Raw genomic sequence first — 26,193 nt, forward strand, 5'->3', positions numbered from 1 at the left:
GCTGGGGTTTCATTCATAAATACATATCGCTTTCAACTAGAAATAAACGTGGTGTGAGAAGCTCGTTTGCATTCGACGAAGGATTCTTACATGGGACACACACATTATAAATAGGTAAGATAATGTCCTATGTGATTATTTATTTGCGCTGTGTATGTTATTTGTTTCTTTTGAACTGCTGTCATTTCGATTATTATTTTTTTTGCTATGTAGCCTATTTTTGCACTGCTCATTGTCCTCTGCATGTAACCGGTTCGTAATCCAAGAATCTCGTCGCTTCTAAAGTCTTAAGAAAGCGTGACGGTCGTGTTTGCCTGTTCTATCAGCTAAGGGATCGGATGATCAACACCGCGTGGTGAACTAAAGCATCAGGCAAAAAGATCAAAACGGGCATAGTGATCACGCTAGTGATGCTTCTTGTCTCTCAACCGGGACAGTTCGCTTCGCTGCCAGGTTTATGTGCTGATGAAGTATCGGCTGTTGAAGTTGAAATGATGTCAGCATTATGTCATCAGTTCGTATCCCATCGAAATAAAAGACATGTCTGTGGATGTTGAGTTATTTCATTGGATAGTATACATCATTAATAAATATAGTGTGCAACAGCCAGGGCGATTGTGCTGCTCACAGCAGAAGCAGTTTCAATCATGCTTTGCAGTTCACCTTCTCGGCAAGGGTGTTTTTGTGCGAACGTTGCAAAAATAATTTATAGTTGAGTTCCAACAACTGCACCCTGGGTACTGTCTCGATCATCAGTCATTTATGATGTTACACAGTAGTTGATTTGCCTCACCATTACAATTCTACAATATGTGAAAGTATTGTAATATTTAATATTTAATTGTATCCCTTATGTTTCTTAACCAGAGTCAAGCAGTGCACTTCTTTATAATGTAAATGGACGGAAGAGTTAAAAGTTAACTCCCTTACTGACGTAAAGCTGTCTACATCACTGATCAGTGCCTATATTAAAATATTTGTATTGGAAAAAAGTCAACATGCTTCATTAAATGCCCCCCCCCCCCCCCCCCCCGGAGAGCCTGAGTTCTGAATTCTAATAGCTATGTACTATACTGTGTGATTTTGATATTCAGAACGTGAAATATTTTAGTCATTTAATGTGGGCTAGCAAGGCTTTGGAAAGGGGTGGGAGAGAGAGGGAGAGAGAGAGAGAGAGAGAGAGATGAGGATAATGTGGAGCTGTTATGAGGCTGTACCACCAGGTGGGTGGGCAGAAGCTGGCCCACTATGCAGCAGGAACCAGAAGCTTTACAACGGCACACACGGAACGCTCTCACTCGCACATGCTTACACACACACGCGCGCGCGTGCACACAGATGCGCGCACACTGACTTCAAGCAGCACCTTGGCGCTGAGGAAACAGACAGGGCACTCATCTCTCTGCATGTTCTCGTTTGCCTGCTATGTAAGTGGACCTGCTTGGAAGGTGAGTGTGAATGTGGCTTTATGCTTGTGTTTGTGTGCATGTGTGTGGTAGACGGACAAATACATGATGTGAGAGTGAGAAATAGGGAGATACAGAATGAGAGAGAGAGGTATAACGACAGACAGGGAGAGAGAGAGAGACACTGAAATGTGGTTTAGGTATAAGCTGCAGCAATAATGACATCAGAGAGGAAGCTGCCAGGCCTGAGCTGCCAGAAAGCTGAACCCTGATCTTACAGGAAAGACTGTCAGGAGAGCAGGACTTCAGATGTATGATCTGTTGTGGAAGTTAATGTTGTGTTTACATGTTTTCTATGGCCATTGCATCATGCTGAAGGCAGACGGCGTCCTGTGTTCTTCATAAACCTGTACTACAGCCTGGGCTGAAATCATTCAGTAAGATAAAGGCAGAACAGCAGGACTCTGTGTGCACCTCAGGACAGCAGAATATGCCATTCAAAGTGACGTTAATCCATGTCGGAGATTTGGAAACCAAACCACTCCGTGTTCCTGCAGAGCCGTAATAAAAACAGCTGCATGTCATTCTCAGGGGGACGCACTTGCCGGCCTGGACCATGAGCAATGAGTCGGCCGTCTGGAACAACCTAACAGAAAGCGCCACAGTAAGTCCCCCTCGCGGTCTGCCCCTCACACTTCCTGCTCTTCTTCATTACCTCCAGTCTCTCTCCAGAAGTATCTCCAGAGATGCAAAAAGAAAATATCCTGTTCTGTGCACGCAGTAATTGAATTCACGGCCAGGTTTAAACAGATTAGCGACGCAGGAGAACTTTTAGTCGAGCAGAGCTGTAGAAAGCTTAGACAAAGAATGCAATGCACATCAGAATTGCTTATGGTATCGTCAGTTATCAGCATCAGTTGTGTTAATTTATTAATGAGAAATGCAGTGTTGACGATTGGCCAAGGTTTGCGTTCTTATATTTGGTGCTTTACATCCAATGGCAGCAGGAGTGCAGAAGACATTTATAACTGATGACCACTCTGTTGCTGTTTTCTGCACTTTGATCTTTTCCTAAATTCTAACGGTTCTGGATTCATGTTATACCTAGTCTATAAGAGTGCATCTAAGTTAAAGTCTATACTGTGTCAAACTCTTATACTGAAACATCCCTTTTCTGCTTTGGTCTATAGAAAGCATCTTCCTCTCTCCCTCTCTCTTTCTTTCTCTTACCAAAGCACTAGTAAGTTAATGACTGAATTATTGGCCTTTACATTAATTCTGGATCCACCAGTGCTATATCAGTTTCTGTCACTGGTAATGTAATAGACCTGCACTTTAACACGATGCCTTTCACGGCTTTGCCTGCCTGCTATCCAAATAGTATCATCCATTAATTTGGCTCTAGTCGTTCAGACAATTAATACTCAGATGTTGAGGTATATAGTCTGTTCTAGAAGAGAGAAAGGGAGGATAATTGCATGGTGAACATGTACAGTCCACAGACTTATTCATTTCTTATTCTTGTGCATTAATTTAGCTTATAGGGTGTCTCTTTGGATATATGGGCATAGATGATAATTAAACAGTTGGCATTGTGCAATATATATGGGCTTTGATCTCCTGGAGAAAGAAACCTGGTGTCTATTGTGCTTGTATTGGTGGACCAGGTCGGCACTGCTGGGTCTTTGAAAACCCTCCTCTCCGCGAAGCAGTGAACACTGTACTTAACAGCTCAGTTCAGGAACAAAAGCACACACACCTGTGTCCTCCTCACCCTCCCCGCCCACTACACAGAGAGGCGAGCGCTCGCCTGCCACACAGAACATAAGAGCTTTCATGCAAACTCTCGAGTACTGTGTGTGCGCATGTGCCTATGTGTTTTGAGATCAAGGAAAAGCTGTTTTTTAAGCTCCGCATTGACCAGAAAATAATTCCATCTCAGTTTCCCCAGTTTTAAGCATCAGAACCAGTTTGCTGTACCATATATTTTAAATATCTGTTATTGTCATGTGATAGCTTGGATTAAGGAAGAGAATTTAATCCTGAGTAAAAGCATGCTCCAGTGTGGAAACTCCTGCCTGGGTGACGTCTCCGTGGTGTTTCCTCAGGAGCTCCCCCTGGAGCCTGGGGTGCAGGATGGCGCCATCCTGCTGCTGGTCCTCCTGTCCATCTTCCTGGGGGGGACGTTGGTCCTTGTCTCTGTCCTGCTGATCACCTGCCGTCGCTGCTGCGATGGGGATCGTCTCTATGCACAGTGAGGCAAAAACACACACACACACACACACACACACACACACACTCAAGAACACACACAAACCCCATCAGCGAGCAAAGATATGACACCCAATAAGATTTATAGCTTGGAATAATGTAATGCATTTGTACACATCTACTTATGTGTAACATAAACTTTACAACCAATGACTAAATTCTATTTTAATTCAGAATTAATTTATAAAAGTTAATAATATGCTAGTTTCAAAGTTTCTTTGACACATTTTAGTACAGAAGCAAAGTTTGTACTGGCTAGAGGCCCCCCAATCAACCAACAGCAGGCAATATACGAACACAGAATAGTGCTTTACATTGGCAGTATACATGGCCGGTTCAGACAGTTTAAGAACTGGGCGGTAACAAACGTGTAATCCTTGGAGCACAACGCCGGAGAAGCCGCAAGCATGTGAGATGCTGTCGGTGATAGCGGCCTTCATTTTGAGAGAGAGACCTCTGCAGAGTTAGAGCGGGCGGGGTGGTACTGCCATTGTATATAAAACCTGGTTGAGGATCTGGTATTCAAACTCCAATCGAGACATGCAGATGATCGGTCCTTATACAGCTGCTCTTTCACTTATTTTGTGCTCACTGATCTTTGTCCGGTTCACAGTTCACACACAGTTCACATGAGCTGAAGGTCCTAGTTCTGTAAGTCAGGCCTTTCTTTGGGAATAGACATGTTCCCATAAATAGATCTCTCACTGTATTCCTGTCTGCTGATGAGGCTATAGAAGCCAGATGCAGGGTGAGCTGACTGACAGACAGTGGCTGTGGGACCGGCTTACGGTGTATAGTGGCTGACAGGCAGTGACTGTGGGAGCTGAATGTAGTGTGTGATGACTGACAGGCAGTGGGTGTGGGAACTGAATGTAGTGTGTGATGACTGACAGGCAGTGGGTGTGGGAGCTGGCTACAGTTCGTGGTGGCTGAGAGGCACTGACTGTGGGAGCTGGCTACAGTTCGTGGTGGCTGAGAGGCACTGACTGTGGGAGCTGGCTACAGTTCGTGGTGGCTGAGAGGCACTGACTGTGGGAGCTGGCTACAGTTCGTGGTGGCTGAGAGGCACTGACTGTGGCAGCTGGCTACAGTTCGTGGTGGCTGAGAGGCACTGACTGTGGGAGCTGGCTACAGTTCGTGGTGGCTGAGAGGCACTGACTGTGGCAGCTGGCTACAGTTCGTGGTGGCTGAGAGGCACTGACTGTGGGAGCTGGCTACAGTTCGTAGTGGCTGAGAGGCACTGACTGTGGGAGCTGGCTACAGTTTGTAGTGGCTGGCCTGCCGCGCTGCAAACTCCCACAAACGACGAGGCAAATGAGATCTCATAGCAGCCATCAGGCGTGATTAATCTTTCCCTGGTGTGCGGAGTACGTGCCGACACACGCAGTCTCACACACACACATGCACACACACACACACACACACACACACACACAAATGCACACAGTGGTGCAGAGTCACAGAGTACAGATCCCCCCCCAGTTTATTCTCACTGATACAGAAACCCATATGGGCAGAGAACTTGTCGCTTGCAACCAGAAAACATCTATTACAGCGTGTCATTTATGCAAATAGCGCAGTAGGCTGAGTTCACGAGACTCAGCACATTCGACTGCCATTTCATTGTGGATGTGGGATGAAGGACCATCTGCGTCCTTACCTAAATGTGACTGCTTGTTTTCCTTCTGTACTGGAAGGTTCATTCTATGCTTCAGAGCCAGAGATGATCCAGAGAAAATAACCACCCCCTATCTCGAGGAGACCCAGCCAGTGCATGGTATGATGGTCCTAGCTTTGTTCATAACATATCTTCTCACAGATGATCATGTCTAATATAAGCAAGGTTCAGTTAAGTGGACTATCATCTAGCCTTGGTATGTGTTGCACCAACGCAGCCGGTGGCGTATTTTGTTTGTCTGCTGCAGAAATCACAATCCGCGTGGACGAGGTGGAGTGTGTGTCCGCAGGCAGTTCCCACGATGAGGAGACCGAGCGCTTCCTCTCCACAGGAACCACGGGCCGCCGGGTGTCTTTCAACGAGGCAGCACTCTTTGACCATGGCAAGAAAGCGCAGGAGAAAGGTCGAAGGTTGGCTACCCACTCTCGCTCACCTCCCACGATCTCTGATGAGCCGAACTGTGCTGGACTCTGCTGTCAATACACAGCAGACCAGAAGACTGTTCACTTAATATCATTCTTTTCGTATGGTAGACACTATGTTTGCCAAAGACAGGCACAGTCTGACTTTTAACCAAGTCTGACTGGGACATGTTGTTATTGTGGCAGTTTCGTAGAGTATTGTAAACAGGAAGTGGTCATCTTTACACTTGGTAATGTTTTATCTTTTCTATTTTTAAACTAATTTGACAGGATAAAAATATAGTTGCATGCAGGATTAGGTGATGTGAATTACAGAGTTGATCATCTGTTTTCATTTAGCTACATTGCCTAGCCTGCTTTTCCTCTGAGAGGAGTTATCTGCATGTAACGCACGCCCACGCTACGCTATGTGTAGCGTACAAATGTGCATTTCTCTCAGGCATGTTTACTTCTTCAGCTTCTTCTTTTTTTTTTTCCTGTGTGTCCGAAGCGGCCGTCCTGAGTGCCCTCTCATTTTGTCTTGCGCTCTCTCTCTCTCTCTCTCTCTCACAATGGCTTCAGGTACACACTCACCGAGGGCGACTTCCACCACCTGAAGAACGCCAGACTCACCCACCTCCACCTCCCTCCGTCCACGCTCAAGATCGTCACCATCCACGAGTGTGAGACAGCGGAGAGCAGCATCGCCATGGCAACCCGCCCCGTCACTAAATCTAGCCTCTCCATATTCCAGGTGATGCCCGCTGGGGAGCTAGCAGGGAAGTGTGGTTGTGCTACTGGTGCTGTAGTGGGTTGGGACTGCTGGCTGCTGGTCTGTGGGACACACTGTTTATTAAGCAGAGGATCACTCTTAGTCCCTGCCATTGCTCTGCAGATTATTTGATTGCTCTGGGTACTAATTCTGTGCTAAGGCTCCTGTCTCCTGAGTGGGTTCTTTAAGATTGGCACGTGCTTGTAAACGAGCAGACAGGATACCTGCTGCCATTATAGTTGCATAAATTTGAGAGACTCCAGGAACATTTGGTGAGCTAAGCCTGGCCTACTGTGAAACCCCGGGCAGTAAAGCTGCACTGTGTATCTGTCTGTGCCCAGCCTCTGCTGTGCCCGGTGCCACAAACTGCCCTCATCAGCCTGAGCGGTAGTCCCAGTTCTGCCTTGCCAGGTGACACCCTCAATTCCACTGTGGATACCACGTTCTGTGAGAGCCCACCAGCTCTTGGACCTGAGCCTCCGAGCCCTAGCCTGGTGAGTCTCACACACACACACTCCAGTGAAACCAGAACTGCAACCAAGACCACCTGCAGCCAAACAAGTTGGTCACCAGAATTATAAATGACTGAGGAGCTATAGGCTGCTTTGCATACTGCGCTGTGTGTGTAGATGGATAAACAAGGAGAGGGAATGTGTTTCTAAACACCATACACACTGATCACTCTGTCCTTTATGCCTGTCTGTGCCTACGTATTGGCAGCTACATAATTGTCTCTCATTTTTCAAAAGTGTATCATTTTCCTTTTTCCTTTTTATGATTAAAGAGTGAATAAGGGGAACGTTATTTTAGACGCAAATACTCTGGTGAGGAACTGACAGATTTGCTCTTAACTGGTTGCATTAAAGGAAATGCTTGGTACCCCCACTCAGATGGAAATGAGAGGGGCCAGGAATGGAGGCAGCCCAGGGAGTGGCCGGGAGAGGCTGTCTGTCTCAGCAGCTCGGCCCTGCTCATTGGTCAGTGGCCCTCAGGGCCCAGTGGTGCAGTTCTTCACCAAGCTTCGACGCCATGCCAGTCTGGAGGGCGCCAGCCCCTACTTCAAGATCAAGAGATGGAGGTTTGGCAGCAGCCAGAGGGCGTCCAGCCTGGATACCAGAGGTATGGCCCACTCCCCCCTGCTGTTGGAGATCTGTCTGACAAAAAGATCCAACTGAAATCAAACAACCAACCAAACACAAACATACATAAATATATGTGAAAGGGTTAACTTTTGTTAACCTTTTCAATGCCTTATATCTTTATTTAACTGCTTCCACATATGTTTTTTACCCTCATCCAGGTGATTTTTATATCATTTATATTTAATTTATAAGACTTCATTATGACTGTATTATAAATGTCATTGGTTTTTATGTTCAGTCTTTAACAGTCTGTCTGTTTATTACCAAAAAAAGGTTAACTTGACAACCCATCCAATAAAAACAACAAATAAATATACCAGGGCTTATTGTCATGACAGAATGACGGTGATCAGTAATAATAACCGTTTGAATTACCCTGTTATTTCAGTAAAAGCACATGTGTCATCATTAAATATTTTTCGATACTGAAATGTTTTGTGGAATAAAAGAAAAAGACAAATATCTAAGCGGCCCTGCGGAGATGAGGCTGGATGACGCAGCCCTTTTCAGTTACAAGCCAGCAGCAGAGCAGACGTGCTGTGTCGCGTTCTGTCTTCTGCGTAGTACAGTCCTAAGCAGACGTGCTGTGTCGCGTTCTGTCTTCTGCGTAATACAGTCCTAAGCAGACGTGCTGTGTCGCGTTCTGTCTTCTGCGTAATACAGTCCTAAGCAGACGTGCTGTGTCGCTTTCTGTCTTCTGCGTAATACAGTCCTAAGCAGATGTGCGTGTTATGATTGGTGACAGACAGCGTGTGCAATAATGAGTTCTGTCCTTTCCTAAGGAAGCAGCATGAATGGTAATACGGTAAACAGAAACGGTGATTTGAATACACACAACAGCCATTTTCCTGCCCCGAGGGCGAGAAAACAAAGTGCCCAAGCTTATCATTAGAAGAAGGCTACGGACTTTTTCATCTACTGCATCTGTGGACTATGGCTGATTAGAGTGGACGGTGATTTCATGCATTAGAAAGGAACAGACCAACCTGTTGACTCAACGCGCCCTCGTGATGAAGGCATATGGCAGATCAACAAATGTTCTTTGCGTTTTATTGTAAGGGAGTTTTAAATGATTTTCGTGTTCCCTTCTAGGCTTCTATAGTAAATGGTAGAATAGCCCTGTAAGCTCTTAAATTATACATTACCTCAGAAAATGGTTGATTATGACCTTCATTTGAAGAGAAGTGGATAATGATCGCTAGACAGGGTGCGTGTATGTGTGTGGGGGTGTGCATGAGCATCAAAACATTGATTTCACACATTGCAATGAAAAAGATTCATTACAAGACACATCTGCTCACCCATAAAGAGGTGAGCAGATGTGGTTCTTTTATTGGTTAATTTCCCCAGAAGCATTGCACTAGACTGGACAGGTTATGAACAAACAGGGTCATTAAAACGTGGAAGCATGGGCTGCATCTAACTGTGGGTCCGTAGGAAAGGCGTTCTCGGTGCGGGGCTGCCAGCATGCTCTCTGTCTCGTAGGTTCCCCCAAGAGAAGGCCGTTCCAGAGGCAGCGTGCAGCTAGCGAGAGCACGGACCAGGACGAGCCGGGCACCCGCCACATCGACCTCATCCAGTACATCGCCCGCACTAAGGACGTGGCCTACTGCCCGAGCAGGTCGCCGGCTCCGCCTCCGCCCCGCCTCCTCTCCCCCACGACCACGCCTCCACCGTCCCTCGGCAGGTATCTTTAATTCCCTTCCCCCATCCATCCATCCGTCTGCCACTGCAGCCATCCGCCTCTGCCACGCAACCCCCCCCCCCCAATCCAGCCTTCCCAAGCTGGAGTGCTGGCACAGAGCTCCAGCAGGGGCTGGAGACTGGGTGGTTCTCAGGAGACGGGCCGAGTAGCAGCCGGCGGATTATTTCAGGAGTCTCGTATGCTGGCCTGCGCGTCGTCCATGATGATCTTATAAGTTGTTTCACCGCTTTTACATTCACATGTACGGAGATGCACAGTTATGCTGTAGTTCTCTCACCTCGACCGCTGCGTGCGGCGTAGAATGCCGCGTGCCATCTGTGCTTTACCACTAACATCTGCTTCAATCTCTTCGTGTCTGTCTGAAAGCTGTTGAAAAAATAAAATATATATATGTGTGTGTGTAATTATATATATATATATATATATATATATATATATATATATATATATATTAGACCAATCGAAGCGTCACTGTACTCCTACTCCCGTTGCTGGGTCTGTATGAAGTGTTTGATTTGTTTCTGATGGCCCTTTCACGCTCCATTTTTCAGGTTAGAGGTGGAGGTGATGGTGGAGCCTAGCTACATCAGGGCTACAGGGCCCGGGGCTATCGGCACTAGTGCCGAGCCCCAAGACGAGGCTCTCGGGGTGTGCTGTCGTCAGGACAGCATGGACCCCCAGAGCCTGTACCGTGACATCTGGACCCTGCGTGCTTCTCTGGAGAAGCACGTCTCCTCTGACCAGAGCAGCAACAATGACAAGGATTCAGTGCACAGCGATGCAGACAGCGTGTGCTCTCTTAGGATGAGGACAGTAAAGATGGAGCTGCGCAGACACCCTTCCCAGGACATCGGGGACGGGACGGAGCGCGACGGCGAGCTGTCCCGGGACGAGGCTCTGGAGAAACCACGCAAGCAGGACAGCTGGGATTCGGAGAGGGGCAGCGATGGAGAATCGGGGACCCGGAAGCTCTTGCAGATGGACAGCGGGTACGCTTCCATCGAAGCCCCGTGCCGTACTTCGGAAGAAGCGCAGCTGCTGTACGGCATCGGCGAGGACGGCTCGGCCGGGGAACGCCGACGCTGCTTCACCAGCTCCGGTCATCGGGGGACTGTGTGTGAGAGCTTCGATACAGACATCTTTGACGAGGAGCTGGAAGAGGAGCCCGTGGGTGCCAGTGGGGGCAGCGACGGAGTGGCCGAGCTGGATGAGGGCAGCATGGTGTGGTCGCCGTACGGACAGATGTTCACTCAGCCTGACAGACGGGCCCATGTGCCTCCCCTCTCGCGCCGGGACTACAGCATAGATGAGAAAACGGATGCGCTCTTCCATGAGTTCCTGCGCCACGACCCCCAGTTTGACCAGCAGGGGTCGCCGCTGCGGCCCAAGCACCGCTCCCGCGTGCACCTGCGCAAGCAGTGGCAGCGCTCCAAGCAGCACAGCGACCCCGGCCAGCGCTTCCATACGTCCTTCGACCGGTACCGGGTGCCGCTCCGCCGTGGGGAGACCGTCAACTACCCCCTTGAGAGCAGTTACCACAGCACGCTCCCGCGGATCGTTAGCGCCCCGGACGAAGAGAACAGCGAAGGCTCGGCCGGCCTACCCGACACGCCAAAGACCGACCAGAGGTCAGCGGCTTCTCACAAGGCTGCCGTGAGGGATGGGTCTCCCAGCACTGACAGCAGTGGACATTCTATAACTGACAGCACTACGGACCAACCAGAAGTCCCGGCTGAGGAGTCCGGACAGACTGGCCCGCCCTCTGAGTCGGCAGGCGAGTTTTCGCCCCCGCAGCTGTCTGGGATAGGGTGCGGCCCCCAGACTGTCTCAGCCGAGCTGAGCGGTAAGCTTGCTGCCAGCCTCGAGGAGCGCCTCTACTCGGGCCTGCACAGGAGCAGGGAACAGACAGAGCGCACGCTGACTGCCACGCACGCCTCACCAGACCACAGCCCAGTGTAGCACATGGCTCCACTCATCCCCACCAACAACACACTCCCATCTGCAGGGGTTTCAGTGTCCAAAGGCTTGGTGGAAATCTCCCTCAGAAACTCATCTGGAACCAGGTTGCATTGTCACTTTAGGGCTAGGCTTATGAGAGAGGGATGGGGAAAGCAGGTCCTCGGTCAGCTTTTAAGAGGAATTCCTACCTATTTTATCTCCAGTATTGAGTAAGTGGAGATCAAGACCCTTACCTCACCATATGACATGACATTATGTTAATTTTGTACAGTATTACAATGTGTCGGTTACTGCTTTTTTTCAGGCTCCATTTAGTTGTGTGTTGAGCTCAAAAGCCAATATATTATCTGCACTAGGTAATCCACTGTGAAATTGGGTGCTATTTGACTTTCGATTAATTGTGTCTTCTTGCATTGATTTGCCATATTTCTGTTCTGCACCTCCATTCACCATCTCCCCATTTGGACAAAACGTTCTTAATTCGCTATGATCCAATGACCAAATGTGCTTCTCTTTTCATCTGTTTGCAAATGCAAAATCATTTAGCAATATTTTTGCAAATATGTTTTCCCTCTTTTGTGGCAATGCTTGACTATTGTTAGTAGGGTTTCAACCTTATAGTTGGACCTGCCATTGGATCTGTTCCGTCTAAGTTTGTAAAAGGCAATCCTAGCATATGGACCAGTGAGCACAAATGATGCCTATCAATAATATCAATAATATCTATCAAACCCCTTGATTAATGTCCTGAGCCAGTGTGCTACAGATCCAGTCCTTCAACCAATGCTCCGGTTCAATCCCCTGGTTTATCAGTCTGGCTGTAAAATAATGCAAAATCTCATTAATTTAACAGGATGAATTGAGGTGTGTATGCTGCACTGCTGTGATGTGAGTGTGACCTCGAAGTATGCATGTTCATCTGAGGTCCTGGAAGCACGGTGTTCCTCGTGAAGTGTCCTTCTCATTTACAGTGTTGTGGGTTATCCCAGAACTGCTGAGATGAGGCAGTGGTAGCTCAGTGGTTAAAGTACTTGACTAGTAATAGGAAGGTTCCTGGTCCCACCACTGCCAGGTTTGGGCCCCTGAGCAAGACCCTTAACCCTCAATTGCTCAAGTTGTACTCAGTCATAACTGTAAGTCACTTTGGATACAAGCGTCAGCTAAATGCAAATGGGGAGAAACCACCTTTGATGGGATAACTGTAACGTTCTGAGCTTTTCTTTCAATCCATGCCATTTCTGCGTTATTTATTATGATTTTATTATTTAATGTTAATCTATGTGTGTTTTTTGGTTTAACATTTGAAGAATGAAAATTCTAGAGTTTACGGTCTTAAAGAATTTAGTGCCAAATAGGTCAGATAACCTAATCAACACACTGCAATCAGAATGATGTTTGTGGGAAACATTCATAAACCTCCCACTCTGGGGCACCCAGAGATGAGCCTCTGTGAGTCTGAGTGTGACCTGCTCTGCCTCCAGGGTCATCCGTGCTGTATTAGATTTGATTAGGGTCATGTGGACGCAATGCTTCTTCCTGCACGCTGGTCACAGGCCCACCACTATGCGTTCATTAACGTTTTATTTTCATGTGAAGACAACAAAAGAGAAATGTCCCCAAAGGCCAGTGACTGCGCCATCTCTCCCTCCTGCCTCTGGGAAAAATGACAAAGGGGTTGTTTGTGGTGAATTCCACATCCACACACAACTCCATGCGAGTGGAGCCCATCTCGAATGCCACCATTCAAGTCAATTCCAATTATCCAATAAACAGGATTAAACATGGAGTTCCGATTCACGGATTCCTGTGGAGAATAGATGTGATTAGCGAATGCTTTGGGTAAAAGCTATTTGTGGATCTGTGTTGAGTATTCGCAATCTTCTCTGATGAGGTTCACGGGCTTGTGAACGTTCTCAATGTCTTTTTGGTCATTTAGAACAGAATTCAGTTTTCTGCTTTTGTTTTGTGCTTTCCAGATGTACTTGCCTTTGAAAGCAAGAGACAATGGAGATAAAGACCCTTGGCCTGTGTGGTGAACGCAGTTTATAATGAGTCCCAAAGACCTAGATGGAACAATGTGTCAAATTTTCCTGACACAGGGAGAGGGAGAGAGAGATAGAAAGTGAGTAGTATTGTTACTGACAGATATAACATTTATAAAATGTCTTTAAAACTACCATTAACATGGACCTGTGTGTCTGACAGCACTTCTTAAGTCTCTCCACACTATGTATGACTGAATTCACCAGGTTCTCTTACGTTGCTGCTAGCACAAACCTGCTGTTTGCTGTGTTCCATAACCCATCCAGGACAGCCAACAGAGAGAAACACGGTATAATTCCAGTCATAGGTCATTTGTACAAAGGGCGATTTGTGTACAAGCACAACAGTGTCCCATTGCAGATTCTAGAATAGTCTTGCTTTAATTAGGTTTAGACTCCAATGGGGATACGTGGGTGATATGTTTTGTCTGCTATCAAGTAGCCTGTCAAATTGATGCATTAGTGTGCATTGTTTTGCATGAGATGAAGCTGCTTTAGTAAAGATATGCATTTTCTCTGAAATCAGAAATTCAGTACCAAATTCTAGATTACATATTGGATGCTTATTTGTTTGAAGTATAAAAATAGAAATCAAATGATATTAGTACTGATATATTTTTTAAAATATTTTAATGAAGTCTATTTATTTTAGGGGTGTGTCTTGCTGACTAATGAGACTTTGCTAGGAATATGTCTATGGCCAAAAAATCTATAGATTTTGCTAGTATATTTCCAACAGAGAAAGTATACACTTCTTTTGCAAGCTATATTTCCACAGAGTTAAAGCATTTCTGTATAATTGCTTGACATTTAATAGCTCAATTCACAGAAGGAAAAATGCCAGAAAATTTGAATAACTAACAAATTTTGTTTACCTCGATCTGTTTACTCTGGATCTTCTAAGCCTTGAGGGACCAACCAATGTAAATGTTTATTTTGGGTTTATTTTCCAACTAGTCAATAAAGAACGACGCGTTATATCTGTGCATGACTTGTCCTTTTGTTCCCAGTTGAAAAAACAAAGTATCTCCTGCAAATCTACACTAAACATCATAATAAAGCAATAAAGCTGAGAGCGATCCAGACTTCCTTCTACTGGCTAATTTCCTTACGCCTTGTGGCCGTGGAAGTACAGCGCGTCGCCAGAATGCTATGGGCTCCCCTCCACCCCCGCCAGGTGCCGAAACTCTGCTGGGAACATCAAATATTCATATCAGCCGGGCTAATAAATTAAGGATGGCTGTGCAGTAATTATGATTCTAGATCAATAGCGACGTGGAGTAACCAGGAAGAGAGGGCCCTTTGCCTGCAGTGCGATGACAATCACTCGGCCGTCTAAGAACACAAACAACTGATATTGTCTCCTGTTTCTGTAACGTGCGTTCCTTCCATTCAAAGATTCTGGTGAATCACTGTAGGCTCATAACAATGTATCATTACAAGTCTACTGCACAGATATAGGTATAAGAGCACTGCTACATTGAAAATGCATTTATAACAAAGCCATTAAAGCTGGGAGAGGTTTTTTCATGGATTTGGGGAGGGGAGTGCTTCACTAATTTTGGCCTTCAAGTTAACTATTTTTATTTAGTTTTTGCCCTAAGAGGCATCACAGTGTGATGGTTATTATTGACCACAGGCCAAAACGGCAATTGGATTATAGATCTGTGCAGTGGCATTGTGCAGGGAGAAGAGTCTAGAATTGATGTGTGAAGGCACAACCCAGCGAGCAGATCAAAGCTGGATAGATTTGCTGCAGAAGTTCGCTCACCCCTGGATCTCCCCGCAGACACACAGACAGTCCTATGAATATGCATGCACATTGTTCATTTGTAGTCTCTCATCCTAAGCCCCTGGTGCACCGTTCACTTTGAGACTGCGATAGTGCGCACGCTGCTATTTATTCTAAGCTGTCAGTCGGAATTCCAAACGCAAACTTACTGATGAGCTAAAACTTTGCATAAGATCAAAGAAAAAAAAAAGCCACAGATTGGGCCATGAGCCTTCTGTGCTGTGTGTGCATCCCGTGCTCATTAAGATGACCGTGTGTGACGCACGCTGGATGAGTCAGGCGCTACACGCTTCTCCGCAGTTTAAGAGCAGGACATATGCCCCATGTGGAGACTTCACCCCACTTTCGGTCTCCACGTGGGCCTTAGCTCAGAGATACACTGGCTCTGAGGCACGAAGCTGTGAGAGTCAGAGAAGAGGAAGCCCGATGACTGTGAAGCTCCATCTCCTGTATGATCCAAAGAGCAAAGGTGGATCCTTACTCATTGCAAACACAAAAGGATTTCAGATATATAACCCACACACCATCACAAGAGGCGTCCTTGCCATTTGGCTAACGCGTAGAGCAATCTCTCTCTCTCTCTCTCTCTCTCTCTCTCTCTCTCTCTCTCTCTCTCTCTCTCTCTCTCTCTCTCTGTCCTAGCCCACCCCTTTACTGTTAGCCATTTGAACAAATCAGGGAGAGGCAGGGAGTGCGTGGGAGAACCCCAGTGACTCAGAGCAGACTGTGCATGCACACATTCATTGGAAGGTCATTCAGTTTCTCCTCTCTAATTAAACTGCACAGAGAAATGTGAAAACATTTACCTAGCAAGACAGCTGGCTAAAAACCTAATTTGACAAGCCCCCTCACACATGTTGTTTATGTCTTAACAAACCATTCAAAAACACGGTTGTAATGAGCATAACTACTAAAAAGACAAATTTTAATAGACACAAGAGAACTAAAGTAAATGAAAGAACAAGCTATAGCACAAAGGCATTAACATTCAGGATGAAACCAGTTACCTGCTCTCAGGAGACAGTGGACAGGATGAAGCTAATGTGAAGTGTGTTTTATTGAGGGCTGGATTTTAAGGCTGGGTGGGTAGTGGTGGGGTAGTGAGGTGCAAGGTTGCTTCTCTACTGAGGGGGCGGAAGGCATAAGGTGGTGGGAGATTGTTAAGAAGCCAAGCCAGCTATCCTGAATGAGTCATAGAGAGTATAGCCCACATGAATGGACACTGCTTCTTCACAAAATTGCTTCTGTGTTTCATAGTTGTGCGCTTGTATGAGGCAGAGTGGGAGAACAAGAGAGAGACCGAGAAAGAAAAATAAAGAACGAGAAAAGGAAGAAACCGGAGACAGTGTTTAGCGCCGAGCACCACGCCCACACGTCCCCCGCCCCTAACCCCTAACCCTAACCCTAACCCCTAACCCTAACCCTAATGCCCACACGTCCCCTAACCCTAACCCCTAACCCTAATCCCTAATGCCCACACGTCCCCTAACCCTAACCCCTAACCCCTAACCCCAATCCCTAACCCCTAACCCCAACCCTAACATCTGAGCTGCATCATCCAGCCCTCCTTCTGCTTCTCCACAATGTCCAACCCTAACCCCTAACCCCAATCCCTAACCCCTAACCCCAACCCCTAACCCTAACATCTGAGCTGCATCATCCAGCCCTCCTTCTGCTTCTCCACGATGTCTAACCCTAACCCCTAACCCCAACCCCTAACCCCAACCCCTAACCCCAACCCCTAACCCCTAACCCTAACAGCTGAGCTGCATCATCCAGCCCTCCTTCTGCTTCTCCACAATGTCTGCCTTTAAAAATGTCTGCTGTGGTTATTACAAAAGCACTGCCCTTGAGCTCTCCCAGTGCAGAGAGAAAAATTGGCTGTCATTTATATTTATCTTTATGTAACTTTATGTGCGGAATGTTCGTGACCATCAGTCAATGGGCAGTTTGTGATTAGTATGAAAGCCCTCTGCAAGCAAGCTCTGTTAAAGCCCTGTCCACGCTACCATAAGGAATTAGCCATACAAAACATGGCCTTACGATAATCAACATACACGTCATGTCGTTATGTCAGAATCACACTTCCATATTGATTGTAGCCGACAGACTCTGTGTTAAAAAAAATAAATCTCGCTTCGCATCATGTGAGATTTTATCATCAGTAGCTTACAACTCCAGCAGAGTATCACCGCAACCATAGCAACATGACTGCAACGTGTAGCTACGGAGCAATATCACATCACAGTGATACTGGCTAAAATTCAAGCGGCTCCTTGTTAAGAAGGAGGCCCTCCAAGCAAGCTGGCAGAAGTGGGACAGATAAATGACAAGGGAGTTGGGGTTTGGATGCTGTTAGAGGGAGACTGGTGGTTAGAGCGTGCCGTGAGGAACAGCGTTTGACGCGCTGCGTGTTCTACCCAGCCTGTGGAGCTACATCACTCCTCCACTGGATGCCATCAAACAGACAGAAATGTATAGAATGGAGAGAGACAGACAGAGAGAGAAAGACAGAGAGAAAGAGAGAGAGACAGAGAGAGAGAGAGAAGGAGGGAGGGAGGTGTAGAGAATTCTACAGTGGAAGTGTGACTAAACCGACTGCTGCAGAATGACTCACGGTTACCAAGGCAACTTCGCCCCTCTCCTCTCTGTAATCAGCTATCTGAACAGGCTGGCAGGGAGAGCGTGAGTGCAGGAAAAGCATCACATGCCGAAACGGGTGTGGCTCAGCGTTGCCCCAAAGACCGGCCTAGAGCGGTGTGGGAGTGCTGCCCTAGAGCGGTGTGGGAGTGCTGGCCTAGGGCGGTGTGGGAGTGCTGCCCTAGAGCGGTGTGGGAGTGCTGGCCCAGAGCAGCTCAGGAGTGGTGGTGCAGAGCGGTGTGGGAGTGCTGGCCCAGAGCGGTGTGGGAGTGCTGGCCTAGAGCGGTGTGGGAGTGCTGGCCTAGAGCGGTGTGGGAGTGCTGGCCCAGAGCAGCTCAGGAGTGGTGGTGCAGAGCGGTGTGGGAGTGCTGGCCTAGAGCGGTGTGGGAGTGCTGCCCTAGAGCGGTGTGGGAGTGCTGGCCCAGAGCGGTGTGGGAGTGCTGGCCCAGAGCAGCTCAGGAGTGGTGGTGCAGAGCGGTGTGGGAGTGCTGGCCTAGAGCGGTGTGAGAGTGCTGCCCTAGAGCGGTGTGGGAGTGCTGCCCTAGAGCGGTGTGGGAGTGCTGGCCCAGAGCGGTGTGGGAGTGCTGGCCCAGAGCAGCTCAGGAGTGGTGGTGCAGAGCGGTGTGGGAGTGCTGGCCTAGAGCGGTGTGAGAGTGCTGCCCTAGAGCGGTGTGGGAGTGCTGGCCCAGAGCGGTGTGGGAGTGCTGCCCTAGAGCGGTGTGGGAGTGCTGGCCCAGAGCGGTGTGGGAGTGCTGGCCTAGAGCGGTGTGGCAGTGCTGGCCTAGAGCGGTGTGGGAGTGCTGGCCTAGAGCGGTGTGGGAGTGCTGGCCCAGAGCGGTGTGGGAGTGCTGGCCCAGAGCAGCTCAGGAGTGGTGGTGCAGAGCGGTGTGGGAGTGCTGGCCTAGAGCGGTGTGGGAGTGCTGGCCTAGAGCGGTGTGGGAGTGCCGGCCTAGAGCGGTGTGGGAGTGCTGCCCTAGAGCGGTGTGGGAGTGCTGCACTAGAGCAGTGTGGGAGTGCTGGCCCAGAGTGGTGTGGGAGTGCTGCCCTAGAGCGGTGTGGGAGTGCTGGCCTAGAGCGGTGTGGGAGTGCTGGCCCAGAGCAGCTCAGGAGTGGTGGTGCAGAGCGGTGTGGGAGTGCTGGCCTAGAGCGGTGTGGGAGTGCTGGCCTAGAGCGGTGTGGGAGTGCTGCCCAGAGCGGTGTGGGAGTGCTGGCCCAGAGCGGTGTGGGAGTGCTGGCCTAGAGCGGTGTGGGAGTGCTGGCCTAGAGCGGTGTGGGAGTGCTGGCCCAGAGCAGCTCAGGAGTGGTGGTGCAGAGCGGTGTGGGAGTGCTGGCCCAGAGCGGTGTGGGAGTGCTGGCCTAGAGCGGTGTGGGAGTGCCGGCCTAGAGCGGTGTGGGAGTGCTGCCCTAGAGCGGTGTGGGAGTGCTGCACTAGAGCAGTGTGGGAGTGCTGGCCCAGAGTGGTGTGGGAGTGCTGCCCTAGAGCGGTGTGGGAGTGCTGTCCTAGAGCGGTGTGGGAGTGCTGGCCCAGAGCAGCTCAGGAGTGGTGGTGCAGAGCGGTGTGGGAGTGCTGGCCTAGAGCGGTGTGGGAGTGCTGGCCTAGAGCGGTGTGGGAGTGCTGGCCTAGAGCGGTGTGGGAGTGCTGGCCTAGAGCGGTGTGGGAGTGCTGGCCCAGAGCAGCTCAGGAGTGGTGGTGCAGAGCGGTGTGGGAGTGCTGGCCCAGAGCGGTGTGGGAGTGCTGGCCTAGAGCGGTGTGGGAGTGCTGGCCCAGAGCGGTGTGGGAGTGCTGGCCCAGAGCAGCTCAGGAGTGGTGGTGCAGAGTGGTGTGGGAGTACTGGTCCAGAGTGGTGTGGGAGTACTGGTCCAGAGTGGTTTGGGAGTACTGGTCCAGAGAGGTTTGGGAGTACTGGTCCAGAGAGGTTTGGGAGTACTGGTCCAGAATGGTGTGGTAGTACTGGTCCAGAGTGGTATGGGAGTACTGGTCCAGAGTGGTTTGGGAGTATTGGTCCAGAACGGTGTGGGAGTACTGATCCAGAGCGGTGTAGGAGTACTGGTCCAGAGCGGTGTAGGAGTACTGGTCCAGAGCAGTGTGGGAGTACTGGTCCAGAATGTTGTGGGAGCACTGGTCCAGAACGGTGTGGGAGCACTGGTCCAAAGCAGTGTGGGAGTACTGGTCCAGATTGGTTTGGGAGTACTGGTCCAGATTTGTTTGGGAGTACTGGTCCAGAGTGGTGTGGGAGTACTGGTCCAGAGTGGTTTGGGAGTACTGGTCCAGATTGGTTTGGAAGTACTGTTCCAGAGTGGTGTGGGAGTACTGGTCCAGAGTGGTGTGGGAGTACTGGTCCAGATTGGTTTGGGAGTACTGGTCCAGAATGGTGTGGGAGTACTGGTCCAGATTGGTTTGGGAGTACTGGTCCAGAGCGGTGTGGGAGTACTGGTCCAGAGTGGTGTGGGAGTACTGGTCCAGAGAGGTTTGGAAAGCGTCGTCACAAACACACTGCTGCTTTTCACAGGTCCATCAGCATCAGAGTGAAGGGCATGTGTGAAGTGCACTGTGTGAGGAATCACAACAGATCATTGGGCCTGTCACTGAAATGACAGGACGTTTGTTGCCTAGCGTTCTATGAAAGGTCAGACCGAAGGTCAGGCCTGGTGGTGGGTGCTATATAAGTAATTTTGGCCCATGCAGTGCAGTGGTGGCTCAGTGGTTAAGGTACCTGAGTAGTACTCAGAAGGTTATCAGTTCAAACCCTGAGCAAGACCCATAACCCTTAATTATGGGTCATAATTGTCAATCACTTTGGATAAATGCCTCAGCTAAATAATATCAATAATTTTGATACTAATTAAAGGTAATAACACACACACACACACACACACACACACACACACACACATATAAATATTTCTCCTAGTATAAACATTTGACTTAGTTTATAAATGAATACAAAAATGTTTTGCGAATAGCATCCATGATTCCATGATTGATTGCAAACAATCTGGTAAACAAGTTACTAGGCAAACAGACACGCTATCCTGCTGATTAAAACCGAGGTAACGCAGAGGTGTGAAAAACCAAAAACTAATAGACTTGCCTCTCCTGATTTTTCTTACTGCTAAGTAGAGATGTGATGGCGAATTACCGTGAATGAATCTACTTCAGTCTCTTTGGAAATACGAGGCCTGGTCCAGTCAAGTCACTCCCAGGCTTGGTTTTTACGCATGTTCATTGGCAGATCTGGATGCCCTTTTGTGGCCCTAGGTTAAGAAAACATGAGGCACCCATAACATTTAAATCTCATATATGCAGTAAATAAAAACAATGCCAGCTTAAAGAATAGCCCAGTATGATGCAATTAAAAATACCCCTACATTAATTCTGATGCAACCGGTAAACAAATACACAAAAAGATAAAAAAAGGACTATAGCCTAACAAATGAGCGCTAAAGATAACAACTGCTTAACCACTTCCGAAATGTTCGGCTAATTCAGGAGATTTTTATATCTCACAAGTTCGTGTTTGTTTCTCTTGCTGTAGCTCTCTTTTGCTTTCCCAGGAGGTGGCATCATTTAATACATTTTACTAGGCTATCAGATACAGCTAAATAAAAAATAGGACATATCTGTCTACCATGTAAGGTTCTGCGACTAATGATGAAATAAACACCAAAAGAGTTCCCACTGGTCGCTAAGCGCAGCTAAAGCGTTAATCTCCGTTACACCCAGTAACGCTGCTTGCCCACGCGCTGATGTCATTCCAGCCACTGCCTCTCCGTGACCAAGCCGAAACCAGTCCAAGACTTTGATATAACTCTCAGTCTTGCACCGGACTTGCTGAGAGACTGAGAGATTCCTTTTATGCAAATCCTTTTACAGCCTTGAATTCACCTGCAATGGAGTCTAACAGCTTAACAAATGCTACCACTCTCTCTCGCTCTCTCTCATTCTCTCTCTCTCTCTCTCTCTCTCTCTCTCTCTCTCTCTCTCTCTCTCTCTCTCTCTCTCTCTCGAGTGTGTCCGATGAGTGGGCATGTAGGGTGGGTGCAGTCAACCAATTTCATCCCTTCTGAATAAAAATAAAATTGACAAAGCAAGTCTAGACTGCGCGACCGTTATGTAACACCGGTGTCTTGCGAGCGTTATTGCCTTTACACCGGTAGGCTAATGGCTGGCGGATAGATGCGTAATTCAGGCTGCACCTGTCTCTGCGTCCGCGGATTTAAATATAACATCCAACATCAACATCCACACTGCGTTTGAACCAGCTTGAAAACAACACTGCATTTGTCAGCTTCAGATGCCTTCTGACTGCGCCTAGGATATGACGCACAGATATAAGATGAGCAATTACCGTTATCTCACGTCGTTTAACTTTGCACCTTACACGAGAGCAGGTGGAGAGAGAGACAGGGAGCACTGAATCGCCGCGAAAGGATGTCTTTCCTGTCAGTACAAAAGCGATGAGTCACAAGCTGGAGGCATGGCCGCCTTGGTGAATAACTCTTCTTTCCCATGCGCAAAGATGAAAGCCGGATGAGAAGAAGTGAATGACGGGAAGTAATTTGCTAACCAAATATGTTGTGGCCCTTTTTTTTTCCGGAGCCGGCTCCATTTATTTTCCATCCATACTGTTGTCTTATTAAATAAAGTGATTTGCCAGTGAAACACAATAAGACCTAGATCCACTGAAGCCAACAGGGACGGACCAAGGGCGTCGGAAACGGCCTGTGTGTCCTGCGACATTTTCTTTACAAAGGAGATTTTTCAAGCGTCGCTCTGAAACACTGAGTCTTTTTATTACTTACTTGCAGAGCTACTCACACATCTTAACCTATGCAATGAGTTCTTCCTTAACTGAAAAATGTTATATGTTAGTGTGTTAACATATAAACACGCGTTTTTAAAATATGTGATCCATTTAGCGGAATTTAGCCAGTATTTATGATTCACTAAGATAGGTTACTTGAACACCAACTCTAACCCTATAAGAATTCTCCGCATCTTCATTTCTTGGCTTACCACCAAAAAATAGGCCTAATAAATTAATACAACTGTTTTGTGAGTAGTCCAAAAAGTGTATACATTTATCTGCACCACAACAAAAATCTAACCTATTTCCAGAATATTAGGTAATTAAACCAATGTAACGTTTATGTTCCATATGTACAATTACATTATAGACTAATGTGTGACTTTGGCACTGCTCAAGATGATGGAACCTTCTAGACTAAATCATTAAAATTGCATGTTACTGCATGGTGTTACTCTCCTGTCAGCTACCTTAATGTTAATATCTGCATGAAGCTGTGCTGTTAATTTTAATCAACCATCTGCCCTTTACCTTAATTAAAAATGCATCAAGTGTTGTTTTTTTTCCTTTGAACCTTTAGCTTATGATCTATTTCCTATTGAGAAACCTGCTTCCAGTGGATGATGCACCACTGCATTTGAACATTTGATGGGTATATATATATATATATATATATATATATATATATATATATATATATATATATATATATATATATATATATATATATATATATATATATATACCCATCAAATGTTCAAATGCAGTGGTGCATTTATATATATATATATATATATATATATATATATATATAAACTGGGCCTGATGTGAAGAAAATTGAGAATATCAGAAAATATAGAAATTTTGCATATATATTTGTATGGTGTATAATGTATAATAAAAAAGGTTATTTGTAATTTAAATCAAAGTTGTTGTTTTTTTTAAAGCAGTAGTGTTGTGATGGCAGGGTTTTCAAAACATCCATCATCATCATCATCTTCTTCCACTTTTCCTGCTGAGGGTCACCGTGGAAACAGGCTGAGAAGACCAGCCCATAATATTTTCTTCCCTGCGATGGATTCCAGCACCACCTGGGTGACACACAGACGCTCCCAGGCCCGCTGTGAGAAATAATCCCTCCTGTGTGTTCTGGGTCTGTCTCTGTGCATCCTTCCAGTAGGACGTGCCTGGGGGCCAACCATGGGGCATCTTTATGCCTAAACCACCTCCGTTGTCTCCTGTCCATCTTGAGGATGAGTGGCTCCACTCTGAGGTTCTCCTGTCACACAGTGAGAGTCCAGAAGCCCCGCAGAGAAACTTTATTTCAAATGCTTGTATTTGTACTCTTATTATTTTGGCCGCTACCCATATCTCGTGGCCAAAGGTAGGAATGGGAACTTCACCACCACAGAGTGGTTTAGAAACCGCAGTGCTGCTACTGCTCACCTGATCCTTAGGGCAGTCTCACACTTCCCTTATCACGCTTGAATAAAAGCCCATGATACGTCAGCTCCTTCCCAAAGGGAACGTTCACAGGGCATGTCCACTGGTTTGAGGAGTTTCTCAACATGTTCACAGGGCATGTCCACTGGTTTGAGGAGTTTCTCAACATGTCCACTGGGCATGTCCACTGGTTTGAGGAGTTTCTCAACATGTCCACTGGGCATGTCCACTGGTTTGAGGAGTTTCTCAACATGTCCACTGGGCATGTCCACTGGTTTGAGGAGTTTCTCAACATGTCCACTGGGCATGTCCACTGGTTTGAGGAGTCTCTCAACATGTCCACTGGGCAAGTCCACTGGTTTGAGGAGATTCTCAACATGTCCATGGGACATGTCCACTGGTTTGAGGAGTTTTTCAACATGTCCACTGGGCATGTCCACTGGTTTGAGGAGTTTCTCAACATGTCCACTGGGCATGTCCACTGGTTTGAGGAGTTTCTTAACATGTCCACGGGGCATGTCCACTGGTTTGAGGAGTTTCTCAGCATGTTCTTTCCACCATTTAATAACAGCCCCAGTAGATGTCAGAACATCTCCACCACTGTTCAGAACAGCTTGGGTGATGTTGCATCCTCCTCCTGAGAAATTGATAATCTTCCAGAATACCTTTGGGGTCACCCACTCAAAACCCTTTCTCCATCTCCTCTCAAGATTATACCTCAGCAAATTCTATTTTTCGAATATATATGAACATGCAACATGGATGACTGGATTCCCCCTCAATGTCATCAATCAGTTAATCTAATTAATCAAGTAACACTAAAAATGCATTAATCTCTGCGCCAAAACAGTACAAAATGGCAATAATTAGACTGTGCAAAAGTGACTGCACAATTCTGGGTTATGAGGATGGCACTTTATGGGCAAAAATACCACATTTATCTTATGTGGGTACCTACTGTGATTGGAGCATCCTTGCAATAAAAATACTTTGGTCAACCCTTAATGTGAACCCATTGATTAAAAAACCCACATCTAGAATGTCTAAGACAGGATGGTCAAAACACCATAATAAAAAAAATTCTAGAGGTCTTTGCCTTATTGTTGCCTTCTGCACACTGCAATAATGATTGAATGATATAATTAAATTATACTGTGTTGCATCAGATGATCAATAAGGAAATCACATGGACAGAGGACGAGACTTCTGAAATGTTGTGCACTGGACATTTGAGTGTCCGAGCCCGTCAAGCATACCAAAGCTTTATGAAGGCAAAGCGGTCAGAGCATTATTCACTGCTGCCCAATGTTTCAAGACAATCAGGCAGACAGTCATCAACAATTTATCAGAGAATACTGGGCAAAATAGGAGGCCTCCTACCTAGAGACAGAAAGAGAAAGACAAAGCCTGTATTTATAGTCTATACAGAGGAATCCTGTATGTACAGTCTAAACAGAGAAATCCTGTATGTACAGTCTATACAGAGGAATCCTGTATGTACAGTCTATACAGAGGAATCCTGTATGTACAGTCTATACAGAGAAAGCCTGTATGTACAGTCTATACAGAGGAATCCTGTATGTACAGTCTATACAGAGGAATCCTGTATGTACAGTCTATACAGAGAAAGCCTGTATGTACAGTCTATACAGAGGAATCCTGTATGTACAGTCTATACAGAGAAAGCCTGTATGTACAGTCTATACAGAGGAAACCTGTATGTACAGTCTATACAGAGAAAGCCTGTATGTACAGTCTATACAGAGGAATCCTGTATGTACAGTCTATACAGAGAAAACCTGTATGTACAGTCTATACAGAGGAATCCTGTATGTACAGTCTATACAGAGAAAGCCTGTAAGTACAGTCTATACAGAGAAAGCCTGTATGTACAGTCTGCGAAGACAAAGTCTGTATGTACAGTCTATACAGAAAAGCCTGTATGTACAGTCTATACAGAGGAATCCTGTATGTACAGTCTATACAGAGAAAGCCTGTATGTACAGTCTATACAGAAAAGCCTGTATGTACAGTCTGTGAAGACAAAGCCTGTATGTACAGTCTATACAGAGAAAGCCTGTATGTACAGTCTGCGAAGACAAAGTCTGTATGTACATTCTATGCAGAGAAGGCC

General features: G+C 47.0%; 1 protein-coding gene across 3 annotated transcripts; it reads left to right on the forward strand.

Moving 5' to 3' along the window:
• cbarpb (CACN subunit beta associated regulatory protein b) lies at positions 1–14,356 on the forward strand. Of its 3 annotated transcripts, none has more exons than XM_035523362.2 (10): positions 1–114; positions 1,998–2,070; positions 3,515–3,660; positions 5,375–5,454; positions 5,603–5,765; positions 6,339–6,510; positions 6,870–7,022; positions 7,395–7,647; positions 9,156–9,357; positions 9,927–14,356. In XM_035523362.2, exons 2-10 carry the CDS (start codon positions 2,023–2,025, stop codon positions 11,332–11,334), a joined length of 2,625 nt encoding a protein of 874 aa, XP_035379255.2. In that variant the 5' UTR covers positions 1–114; positions 1,998–2,022; the 3' UTR covers positions 11,335–14,356. The 3 variants fall into 3 exon arrangements, with proteins under 3 accessions (XP_035379255.2, XP_026863930.3, XP_035379256.2); XM_027008129.3 differs by having other exon boundaries at positions 7,419–7,647; XM_035523363.2 differs by lacking the exon at positions 1–114 and adding an exon at positions 1,236–1,448.
• Positions 14,357–26,193: the final 11,837 nt, after the last annotated feature.

Source organism: Electrophorus electricus, chromosome 26 (assembly GCF_041902795.1).
Source record: "Electrophorus electricus isolate QZ-2024a chromosome 26, ASM4190279v1, whole genome shotgun sequence".
NCBI classification, from domain to species: domain Eukaryota; kingdom Metazoa; phylum Chordata; class Actinopteri; order Gymnotiformes; family Gymnotidae; genus Electrophorus; species Electrophorus electricus.

Bases quoted from the DNA above. Each gene is read 5' to 3' on its own strand.
- cbarpb (XM_035523362.2), top strand. From the start codon at position 2,023: ATGAGCAATGAGTCGGCCGTCTGGAACAACCTAACAGAAAGCGCCACA. The intron at 2,071-3,514 runs GTAAGTCCCCCT...GTGTTTCCTCAG, and splicing joins ACCTAACAGAAAGCGCCACA to GAGCTCCCCCTGGAGCCTGG. The intron at 5,455-5,602 runs GTATGATGGTCC...TGTCTGCTGCAG, and splicing joins GGAGACCCAGCCAGTGCATG to AAATCACAATCCGCGTGGAC.